Source organism: Berghia stephanieae, chromosome 6, assembly GCF_034508935.2.
Source record: "Berghia stephanieae isolate SIO BIC M18660-M18661 chromosome 6, UCSD_Bste_1.3, whole genome shotgun sequence".
Taxonomy (NCBI): Eukaryota; Metazoa; Mollusca; class Gastropoda; order Nudibranchia; family Aeolidiidae; genus Berghia; species Berghia stephanieae.
The window spans coordinates 60,342,573-60,355,420 of record NC_088365.1 but is presented as its reverse complement, the minus strand read 5'-3'; the positions used below and the strand labels follow the sequence as shown (position 1 = coordinate 60,355,420).

General features: G+C 35.2%; 1 protein-coding gene across 5 annotated transcripts in view; it reads left to right on the top strand.

Moving 5' to 3' along the window:
- LOC144975362 (universal stress protein Slr1101-like) overlaps window positions 1–10,486 on the top strand; it is a 17,918-nt gene extending 7,432 nt beyond the window's left edge. For all 5 annotated transcript variants that reach the window (XM_078919364.1, XM_078919367.1, XM_078919365.1 and 2 more), the window contains exon 5: window positions 8,326–10,486. In XM_078919364.1, the coding sequence (XP_078775490.1) occupies window positions 8,326–8,538 (213 nt within the window). In that variant the 3' untranslated portion in view covers window positions 8,539–10,486. The remainder of the gene's footprint in view (window positions 1–8,325) is intronic.
- The last annotated feature ends 2,362 nt before the right edge of the window (window positions 10,487–12,848 follow it).

Genomic DNA, 12,848 nt, shown 5'->3' with positions numbered 1-12,848 from the left:
TCTGTCACGTAGCCACTTATTATAAAAGCTGATAGGTCTAACATTTGACACTCACTTTCTCTCCACAATCTATGCCGGACGGCCAGTCGCTCTATTCCTATATATATACTGGAAGATTTTTATCTTTTGGGACTTTGTAGATATTATATCTACACCATTAAGACGCCGGAGCTTTTAACTTTGATTGTATAATCTTCAAGGATCAAACCCAAGCCCACTGTCAAAGGACCTCACAATAACTTCTTACCAATTGCCTGGAAGTGGAATTTTACGAGTCCGATCCTGTTATCAGAGGAATAAATCATCCAAGCCCATCAACTGCCTGGAAACGTAAACTTATGAACCTGACATATTATCATAAGTTACGTAAAATATTCATATCTCTATTTGTAACTGCCACGATCACTGTTTATCTCTTTTAATTAAATTTCATCATTATTTTTATTTCATTGTAAACAAATCGTTAATTGTTTTTTTCATTTATAGTAACTAGTAAATTCTGGGGCCTCATTCTACATATATCTTTATGCATAGTCGAGTAGCTCTTTACTCACTTGAGACCATGACATTTTGGAGGGGACACATATAAAGAATTGAATTTATTTAGTTACTTATATCTATTTCATCTAACTTTAAAGTTTAAATTGTAAAACTCTTAATTGCCCCACTTGATCATATTTTAATTGAACTCCCTATTTACAGGATAATTTTTTTTTTCTTTTTCATTTCTTCATTTAAATGGAATAGCAATTTATCCATTCATTCTTTCATTCAATTGAATAGCATTTTATTGATTCATTCCTTCATTCATTTATTCATTTATAAATTATTCATTCATTCATTGTTCATTCATTTATTCATTCATTCATTCATTCATTCATCCATTCATTCGTTTATTCACTCATTTATCCAATCATTCATACATTTATTCCTCCCTTCATTCTTTCATTCATACATTATCCATTCATTCATTCATCTATTCACTCAGTTTTTCATTCATTCATTCATTCCTTGTCCACTTTGTTATTATATCACTCATTTCATTTTGTTGTTTGCCTCATTCATGAATTGTTTTCAATATGTTTACATTCCATAACGATTCATTCACCTATCAACCAATCACTAAGTGTTGTGAACACATTTTGTAACTATTGTAAATCTTACGATATTTTATTGTTTTGTATTTCAGACATCACTGTTAAACACTCTTCAATGCCTAATTACAATTGTTGAACAACCATTGAACAAGAGAGAGGTCCCAGCCACGAACTGAGTTGGTAAATATATCCTTCATTATTCTCTTTTACATGAGTTGGGCATCACATAGTAACTATAGACATCGTGTTTTGTTTTGCATAGTGATTTGTTTTAAATACATTTTTGGCATACTACTGTTACCGAAAACCACTTATATATTATGCTCTGAAAAGTGAGTCTTTAAAAACTAAATAATAATAAAAGGAGTCTACTAGCCGTCGTGTTATATTTAGTGATAGATAACTTGGGATTATTTTGGCATCATATTATTGTTATCACACTCTAGTATATTAGCGTCATTGCGAATAATTGTACACAAACTAACGACGAGTCACACACATTGGTGATACATTTTTCGTAGTAACATAGTTTAGAGTACACGCGATTGACACATTGTTATTGACACAAGTCATAATAACTCCGCATTGTATTGACACATTGCTTTATAAGATATAACGATAAAAGGCATCAAATTCAACATACATAATAAGTTGAAATAAGAGAGAGATAGATTTCTAAAAATAGAACAGTTCATTCCAGTAAGTGTAAATAAATAAAACAGTCAGTAACAGTATCCTGTCAATATAATATATATAAAACATCGTAACTAATTTATTGCAAAAATGGAAGCATATAAAAGATACTTAAGTCTCGCAAAGGACATAGAAATACCCCAGGAAAGGATATTTTCATGGTGCGAAGAGAAAATAAAAGAAGAAAAAGAAGAAAGAATTCGTAGAGAAGAAAATGAAGAAAGAATTCGTAGAGAAGAAAATGAAGAAAGAATTCGTAGAGAAGAAAATGAAGAAAGAATTCGTAGAGAAGAAAATGAAGAAAGAATTCGTAGAGAAGAAAATGAAGAAAGAATTCGTAGAGAAGAAAATGAAGAAAGAATTCGTAGAGAAGAAAAAGAACATGAAGAAAGAATACGTAGAGAAGAACGAGAAGAAAGAGTCCAAGAAAGGGAACTAAAAAGACAAATAGCTTTAGCAGAAGAAGAAACCAAAAGGACCCAAATGATGCTGGAAATTGAAAAAACAAAAACCGGTCATGAAAGAAAACATAATAATAGTGATGAATTTTTCGTGAAACTTCCACGCATGCCAACATACGATGAACGCTCAGACTGTCTAGAATCCTTCTTACACCGATTCGAAGTTCAGGCTAAAGGTTATTGTTGGCCAGAAAGCAAATGGGCCACAGCCTTGATTAACTGCTTATCCGGAGAACCGCTAAAAGTTTTCTATACCTTAACAACTGAAGATGCAGATGACTATGGTAAAATTAAAGACGCTCTACTAAAAAGATTTAGATTAACGGAAGATGGTTACCAGGAAAGGTTTCACACTGCAAAACCGGAAAGTGGAGAAGACTTTAATACATTCGTGAACCGAATTACTCAATTTCTAAATCGGTGGCTTGAGTTGGCAAACATAAAACAAGACGACTTTGCAGGCCTTTACTATCTCACGCTGAAGAATTGAATCTATCAAGCTTGCAACCCAGATTTAGTCGCATTCTTTAAAGAGAGAAAGCCAGAAAACTTGGACAAATTAAAAATCTACGCAGAAAACTTTAACAGCGCACATCCATTGACACCCCTTAGCAGAACATTGAAGGAACCATACTACGCTGCTGCTGCTCAGAGTCCAGGTACACCTAAAGTTCAGTACTCAAATAGAACGAGCCGATCAATCACTCGGAACACGCAAGTGAAACAGGATGACCATAGTAACAAACCATGGAACAAACAGTTCAATAGAGACCATAGCCGACCCTATCAAAACAAAACAAGAAATAGCACTGACAATAATACTGAGTATAATAAAACCAACAAACCTATAATTAAATGTCAATATTGTGGAATGAAAGGCCACACAGCAGACAAATGTTACAAAATCGTGGGATATCCGAAAGAAACTGCGAATGCATCACTCCAAACCAGTGTAAATAATCAGACACGAGTAATGTCAGGAGAAAATATAAATGTGTATTGCGTGAAAGGTATGTCACTTTTAACACAAACTCACAAGTCAGGATCGCTATTTTTTTGTGAAGGCAAAGCTAATGGAACTGATTGCAAAATATTGAGAGACACAGGATGCAGTACAGTAGGAATAAAAGCATCTTTGATCAATGACGAAGACAAAACTGGAAAAACGGTACAATGCATCACATTCAGTGGCACAGTCGAAACCTTTGAAACAGCTAACGTGTACATAGAAACCCCATACTATACAGGAATAGTGGAATGCTGTATACTTCCCAACCCCGTCGCTGATGTTATTGTTGGCAATATAAAAGGTCTTAATAACAACCCAACAGATGTAAAAGAATGGTCATTAACCCAAGAAACAGCTTGTCTAGCAGAAACAAGAAAGATGACTAAGACAACAGAGAAGCCAATGACTATTTCTCTTGAACCACAATAATTTGACAGGAACACGTTCATTAAAGAACAGAAAAAGGACCCGACTTTAACATCATATTTCAATATCGCAAACAAAGGGACGAAATCAAAAGTTGAATACATCATTGAAAAAGATATTCTGTTCAGGTTACATAGGAAAAGAAACAAAATAGCTAAACAACTGGTCACGCCGAGTATTTACAGAAACAAAATCCTTGGAATAGCGCAAGATTCAATAACTTCTGGACATCTTGGGAGCTCTTCCACATTGAAGAGAATATCCGAGAATTTCACATGGCCTGGAATTACTAAAGACGTCCGAGAATATGTGAAATCGTGTGACACATGCCAAAGAAGAGTCGCAAAAGGCAGAATACCGAGATTGCCATTAGAGACAACCCCAGTTATTGAAAAAGTTTTTCAAAAAGTTGCAATTGACATTATAGGCCCTTTAACAAAATCAGATAGAAACCATACACACATACTAACACTAGTCGATTACGCAACCAGGTGGCCAGAAGCGATAGCATTGAAATCAACTACATCGGATGACATAGCTGAAGCATTGATGACAATTTTTACTAGAATAGGCATACCAAATGAGATACTGTCGGACAATGGACCCCAATTTACATCACATATGATGCATGAAACCATGAAACTCATGGGAATCCAACACTCATTCACAACTCCCTACCACCCCCAAGCAAATGGTCTTTGTGAAAGATTTAATGGCACTCTAAAGAATATAAGAAAAGTGTCAGCAGAAAAACCAGATGATTGGGACAGATACTTACCAGCAATCCTATTTTTGCATATAGAGAAATACCCCAAGAATCTACAGGCTACTCCCCATTTGAGTTGATGTATGGACGATCACCTCGCGGCCCGATCAATATAGTAGCCGACATTTGTAAAGGGAATGAGGAGGACAATAACGAAATTATGTTTGCTTACGAATATGTAAGAAACCTGAAAGACAGAATAGAGGACACGTGTAAGCTAGCACAGGAATCCGTCACTAAAAAAAGCAGAGAAATACAAGGAATACTCCGATCGAAAAAGCAAGTCAAGAAAATTTGAGATTGGTGACAAAGTACTAATACTCTTACCCGATGACTCGAGTAAACTTTTAGCTACATGGAAAGGACCATTCAAAATAACAGCAGTAAAATCTAATGTTAATTACGAGATTAAAATTAACAACACAACAAAGACATTCCATGCAAATATGCTAAAAAAGTATTTTGATAGAGACACAGTGTCGCAACCTATGTTTACTAATATCGAAGCTTCAAATGCAGGATTGATCATACCGTTGGTCATGGGACACAGACACCCGAGACAGAAAAACAAACAAAAATCGCACAATTGCAACCACCTAAGACAAAAAAAGAAGTACGCAAAGTACTTGAGCTCCTAAATTTTTACAGGAAATACATTTACAACTTCGCGCACATCGCGACACCGCTAACAAATCTGACAAAGAATGGGTCACCGAACAAAATTGTTTGGACAGAAGTGTGTCAGAATAGCTTTAACCAATTAAAGGCATTACTCTGTTCAGAACCAATTCTTAAATTACCCGACATATCAAAAGAATTTGTTGTAAGAACTGACGCGTTCTGATAAGGGCATCGCAGGTGTACTATTACAGGAACATGAGGGAACTCTAATGCCTTGCTTATATGCAAGCAGAAAATTATTGGACAGAGAATCACGATACTCTGTAATAGAGCGTGAAGGACTGGCCATCGTCTTTGCTTTAAAGACATTCAGCAGATATCTACTGCTAAAAGAGTTTGTGGTCGAAACAGACCATAAACCACTCACGTACATAAGAAATAACAAAATGAATAATAGTAGAGTACTAAGGTGGAGTCTATTTTTGCAAAATTACACTTTCAGTATCTCTCACATACCAGGCTGTGAAAATATTCACGCCGACCTACTTTCTCGATTAGTGTAAACACGTGAGAAGGGTATAACTTAACCTCCCATGCATACTGTTAGTTACCTCGCAAACTATGCCAAATCAGAACGCACAAATTCGATAATTTTATTTGTAAACATGATGACCCAACTTAATGTAACATTGAGTATTGTTTGGATATATATACCATACCCATTCATGATTTGGGAAATCTTCTCTTTATCTATTATTGTTATGAATTTTCACTCATTTATGATTAATAATTGAAATGTCAATATTCCATTTACATTTTCATTCATTTCATTCAGTAAATTACCTTCATATCATCGACTTAAATCATGCTTCATTGCCATCACTATTGTTTATCACAATGATTTGTAATCACATTGCCATCATGTTGTTCATCACAATGATTTGTAATCACAATCTTTCATTGTTATTGTCACCCATTCATATACCTACGTTAATATAAACATTTCCATGTCTAGTTAATAAATAATTTAATTGTAGCACAAATCATAACAATGGATTAATGCTAGAGTATCATGATAGTAAATTTACTTCCGTTTGTAAAATCTATCTTTCCCATAATGGTTAAAGAGTATATTTTAAACGTGGGTGGGGGGTGTCACAGTAAAGGTTGTTCACAATTATCTTATTAAATTTTATTTTATTAAGAACTGAATTCATCTCACTCCAGTTATATTTCGGTAGGCTTAGATAAACTTTACCTTCTAATATTAGATCGTCTTTCCTTTTATAGCCTTCCCTCGAATTAATTTCTAATTAGTGAATACTTTTCGTTCTACATTCTGTCACGCAGCCACTTATTATAAAAGCTGATAGGTCTAACATTTGACACTCACTTTCTCTCCACAATCTATGCCGGACGGCCAGTCGCTCTATTCCTATATATATACTGGAAGATTTTTATCTTTTGGGACTTTGTAGATATTATATCTACACCATTAAGACGCCGGAGCTTTTAACTTTGATTGTATAATCTTCAAGGATCAAACCCAAGCCCGCTGTCAAAGGACTACACAATAACTTCTTACCAATTGCCTGGAAGTGGAATTTTACGAGTCCGATCCTGTTATCAGAGGAATAGATCATCCAAGCCCATCAACTGCCTGGAAACGTAAACTTATGAACCTGACATATTATCATAAGTTACGTAAAATATTCATATCTCTATTTGTAACTGCCACGATCACTGTTTATCTCTTTTAATTAAATTTCATCATTATTTTTATTTCATTGTAAACAAATCGTTAATTGTTTTTTCATTTATAGTAACTAGTAAATTCTGGGGCCTCATTCTACATATATCTTTATGCATAGTCGAGTAGCTCTTTACTCACTTGAGACCATGACACGGTTAACTCGCTCAACCCTAACACCGACTATATCCGTAGTTTACCCGGATTACTTTTACCCCATACCTATTTATTACATTTTTTCTGATACAAATTATAGGCGCAGTATCAAAGCTAATGTTTGTTTTAGTTTTTACATGTTAATGGTTGTTGAATAAAGCTATCTATGTACATGCTCATTTTTTAATACATTCTTTCCAATTTCGAAAAGTAGAAAAAATCTCTAGGATTGAATCAGTTTATTCACTTGCAAGACTATGAAGTTATTTCATCATCAGTAAAAATGAAGATAATAGAATAATCAATAAGACTTAGATCAAGATAACTAGTAGTGCAAAAATCACAAGACAAAGGAGACAAGTTTAACAGAGATCAGAGTGGATCCAACAAGCGATATATCCTTGTATTTAAACAGAAACCACCTAAAAGTCCCAAACTGTTATTGCTATAGAATCTACCTACAAAAAAGGATACAGATGGTTCCAAAATAAGCACTTTAACAAAAACCAGAGAATGACTTAGCCTATAATGGGGATGAACAAAAAATTCTCTCATAAACCGATAAATTCACGTCCCTTGTCTGATTATAAAACAATGCCCCAGACAGGACTACTCTGCTGTACTCTGGAAAAACACATATTAAAAAATTTGGCCAGAAAACTCGTCCTTCAAATATCATTCGATTTAAATGACTCTCACCTTGGTAAAAACTCTTAAACCCGGGACTTCACCAAAGTCCTGGGTTTGAGAGTTTTCGCCAAGATGAGAGTCATTTAAATCGATCGATATATGAAGGACGAGTTTTATGGCCAAATTTTGAAATGTGTGTTTTTCCAGAGTATGTCAGTACTGGAGCTGTTAAGTTTTCAAATTTCAGAGAATTTATAGCTGAGCGACATTAACACCAATAACCCATGCCACCTCTTATTGGAGTATCTAGCAATAATTTCTCATAACATTTGGTTTGTATTATTAATATCATCAAGACAATGACTACGAAGAAGAATTTGGAAGTGGGAGGCTCTTCACATTGAACTCTACTCGACTAGGGTGGTGATGACAACTGATGAATATCATACATACGAGTGCTTGTATTCTTTCTTTTAATGATTCCAACTGCACTATATAAAATGGAAATTTGAATTATACACCTACTAGAATGTCATTTTTATTAATTTGAATTTTTTCTGACTCCTCATTCTACCTATCTGTACTTTTCTAAGTATTTTGTGATATACTAGCGTTCTAGTGAAATATCCTAGACTCAATGAGTCTTAGAACTCTGAAGGACCACTTTCTAAATAACGTAATTCTAGCATGGATATTATCGTACTCGATCTTTATAGGTAAATGCCAAACTACTACGACTGACAGGAGAAGCAGGACCGAGTAAAGTGAGGGCAGCCATTGACCATCAAGCAGATTGCATCATCACTGGGTCACGTGGTCTAGGTCCTGTAAAACGCACGCTGATTGGTTCGGTCTCTGATTACATCCTTCACCATGCCCATTGCCCCGTGCTTGTTTGTCAGAGACGAGAACGAGCCAAAACTAAGTAGAAACCGGAGACTGAAGACATAAACACACACACACACACACTCAACATTTTTATATTAAGTAGTGGACCATTGATAGATAAACTAGAAGGAAAAAAAAAATCTTATTGTGTACAATACTATTACAAAAGAAACCACAACAAATGTCCAATTTTGATGGATAATCTATTCAAAAATAATAGTTATATTTCATCTGACCCTATATTTGTTTTATTGCTTAAGTTTGTTTTTAAAGGTTTTACGACGCTTGCAACACATTTAGGTTATATCAGCGCCAGTAAAAAGGAAGAAAATGGGATAGTAAAAAGTTCTAGAATTACGATTAAAGCATCGAAGAAAAAGTAAGACATAGGGGAACTGGTTAAGTTTCTAAATAAATAAATACCCAAAAGGGTAAACTCTTCTTTGGGTCATTCAAAGGGAACACTAAAATAACCTCAGGCATCGACCACAATGCAGTGCAGAGAAATGAGCTTGGGCGAGGTGACTTGATTGCTCAAAGTAACAGAGCTTAGCCGGGGTGACTGAACTCGGTACCTTCTGGGTACATACAAAACAAAGACCAAACTGCTGAGCCACATTGCAACAATATCAGGTTATTTTAGCACAAGTAAAAAGGAAGATATTGCTTGAGTGAAAGATTTTACATCTAGTCATATGCACCCAAGAAAAAGTAAGACATGGGTGATGTTCAAACAGAACAGAACTAACTCCGAGAGCAATCTATCAGCCACTTTAAGACCAAGGTCAGAGGTAGAAACCAATATTGTATGTAAACAGTCCCATCAAATATAAACAATAAGTCAGGGTTACTACATTTCATAAATTTTCATTTATTGATTCATTGTAAATAAAACCATATCATTCTATAATACAAAAATTACACACAACTAATGGACTTTAAATGAGACATCTATTTGCTGCCCACAATTATTGTCTCATTTGTTGTTTCTTTTGGTAATATTCTAAAAATATCATTTTGTATCTATCAATAACATATAAAATGAAATAGGACTGTAATATTCCCATTTACTGAATTGTGCATATTATGTCACCAGAAAAACTATCAATCCTTTATTTAGAAAATTACTTTGTTATATTTGCCAATGCAATGTCTGTAAGTAAACCAGTGATACAAGTTCATGAGAATGAGTAAAATTATTATCTTAAAATCAGTGATTATCTTTTACAATGACTAGCTAAATGCCAGAAAGCTTCACCCTTCAATTCCACATCCGAAAATGCAATAAATTTTACAAAAATGAAATGATCGTGTTTCTTTTTCTTTTCAGAGGTATTAAAATCTAAATAGATTAATGCTTTCATGAGCTTCTAAAGAGTAAGATTATCATGGTTAGAGAGATAGATGGTGTGCACATAAAGCGGAACTTCAGTATACAGTAGTTGTGAAACCAGACTAAAATCCCTGTTATAGCCAAATTAAAGAAAAACAGCCCTGCCGTAATATCATATCTCGCCATTTTGGAGTCTCTCACAAACAATTTCAAACTGACCACATTGTGTGTGAATGTTTTGTGTTACCCAGTCTGCCTGCAGCAAGGCCCACCGTTATATTAAAAATGATGTAGTATAGTAGTAATTAGTATTAAAAAGTATTCACCTAGCTCTTTGATGCCTTTAGTTGAAGGCTTTCCTTAGCTTCATGCGGGCCATTGCATTGTATTTGGAGATATTAAGCGGCACCCTGTTAGGCTCTTAAAAGACATTGCTGGTAAATTTTGACTAAAGGCTAAGACAGAGAAAAAAGTGGGATTTAAAAAACCCAAAAAACTCTTGTTATAACCGGAGCTGTTGTACAGAGGTTCCACTGTATACTAGAAATAATATGGCACCACCTCGTACGATCGCGCAAATTTGCCAATTACATAAGAAGACAAATTCAAAATTTGTAGAAGTGAAATGCACAACTATATCATAATTACTTTTAACTGGTAACTATCTTAATTCTTTGCTTATGGAGCTTGAGTTTACTTTAACATGAAAGAATACATTACCGTTATCACATAAAAGGAATAGAACCCTTCTCAAATTAATGCTACTGCTCTCTTGGTGAAAATACTTGGGTCTATAGAGACATATCTGCATACATTATATTGAAGAAAGATAAACATTTCAAGTCAAGCAGTCTTGCTGCCAAGGGTTAAAAACAAAATTCATTTTTAAAAATAAAGCAATGGTCACCATAATAAAGTCATACCCAAATTCTGATTATATATATAGGTTAAGAAAAGTTGAAAAGGCTGCCCGCAATGTGTTCAAAACCACATTCACTAGGTCCGATAGTAAGTGTCCACATACTTTTATCAAGTTATGAAGAGAAAAAGATAGCAATATATCTTTATAGGATTTTATTCCAAATTAAGAAAAGATTTATCGGTGATCAGATGATGACTTACTGATGTTTGTGTTTGAATGTTTTTAGGTGTTTTACAGCACTAGAAACACTTTTAAGTAATTTTCAACGGCAGTAAAAAGGGAGATTATGAGTGAAAAGCTGTAGATCTGAAGTTAAAAGCACCAAAGAAAAAGTAAGGCAAAGGGGACTACTTCAAATAGGGAACAGAAAATTCCGTTAGCGATCTATCAATGTGCCTCTTTTTGACATTTACCTAAAAGTCCCATCTAGGCACGAACAAAGGATCCCACCAAAAAGGGATACACTCAAATGTTTACAAAATACAATATATTCATAACTTAAAACGTTAAAGAGTACATAACAAAGAGTTGATTCACAAAGAAAAGAAATATTATCTTTCAAATAAAAAAAAAAAAGAACTACATATTTAACTGCCTCTCTCTCTCTCAGCTAAGGATCCCTGCAAGACCAGGAAAAATAGAGATATATTAATCCAGAACAAAGATGTGGAAAGGGAAACAAATATAGGGGGAGAAAAGACACAGCACTAGTGACCTCTCCGCTCACCATGAGAGGTCAAAAGACTCCACCCATCGGTGAACTGAATAGAATCTGAAAAAGGATGCATAATCAACTGTGCCGTACTCTTGACAATACACTATTTTTTCCCCATTTCGGTCTGAAATCTTTTACTCCAAATATCGATTAACAAAAGTCCCAAACCTGCTTTTAATTCAGAAAAGTGAGTGGAGCAGGCACTTATGTTGGTAACAACAAGATATGAAGTGAATAGAAAAGTGCCAGAAGACAATAGAGAATAAAAATTTTTCACGGCGGTGGTGGGTTCGAACCTGCGACCTTATTGGTACGACAACTCCGCCTGGCAGGTGAGAGCGTGGCTCTACCGTGTGAGCTATCCACGAACACAAAAATATTCGTTTCAAACCCAAAGTCATTACTAGATCCCTCTCTCACCCACTTCTTGAGACCGCCAATTCGTTCGTACACCACCATCGCGAATAATTTTGACCAGCAGTTAAGCTTAATAGCCAATATTCTCAACACAAACATATAACATAGAAACGATTGAGACATTGAGTATGCTCCGGTGTATGGGGTGAATTTTTAATTCAGAAAAGTGAGTGGAGCAGGCACTTATGTTGGTAACAACAAGATATGAAGTGAATAGAAAAGTGCCAGAAGACAATAGAGAATAAAAATTTTTCACGGCGTGGTGGGGTTCGAACCTGCGACCTTATTGGTACGACAACTCCGCCTGGCAGGTGAGAGCGTGGCTCTACCGTGTGAGCTATCCACGAACACAAAAATATTCGTTTCAAACCCAAAGTCATTACTAGATCCCTCTCTCACCCACTTCTTGAGACCGCCGATTCGTTCGTACACCACCATCGCGAATAATTTTGACCAGCAGTTAAGCTTAATAGCCAATATTCTCAACACAAACATATAACATAGAAACGATTGAGACATTGAGTATGCTCCGGTGTATGGGGTGAATTTTTAATTCAGAAAAGTGAGTGGAGCAGGCACTTATGTTGGTAACAACAAGATATGAAGTGAATAGAAAAGTGCCAGAAGACAATAGAGAATAAAAATTTCACGATCGTGTTATGGTGTTGAACATCTGGCTATTACTTAGTACTGGCAAAATTCCGCTGGTGGTGAGAGCGTCGGCTCTACGTGTGAGAGATCGAGATACTAAAAATATTCGTTTAAACAAATATTTATGTGTTCGTGGATACTCACACGTAGAGCCGACCTCTCACCTCCATCGCGGATATTTTGACCAATAAGGCTATAGCATATTCTGACACACCACCTACATGAAAAGATTAACTTTTATGCTCCTTTGTTTCTGGAATTTTTAATTCATAAATGTGGAGCAGCACTATGTTGTAACAACAAGATTATGAAT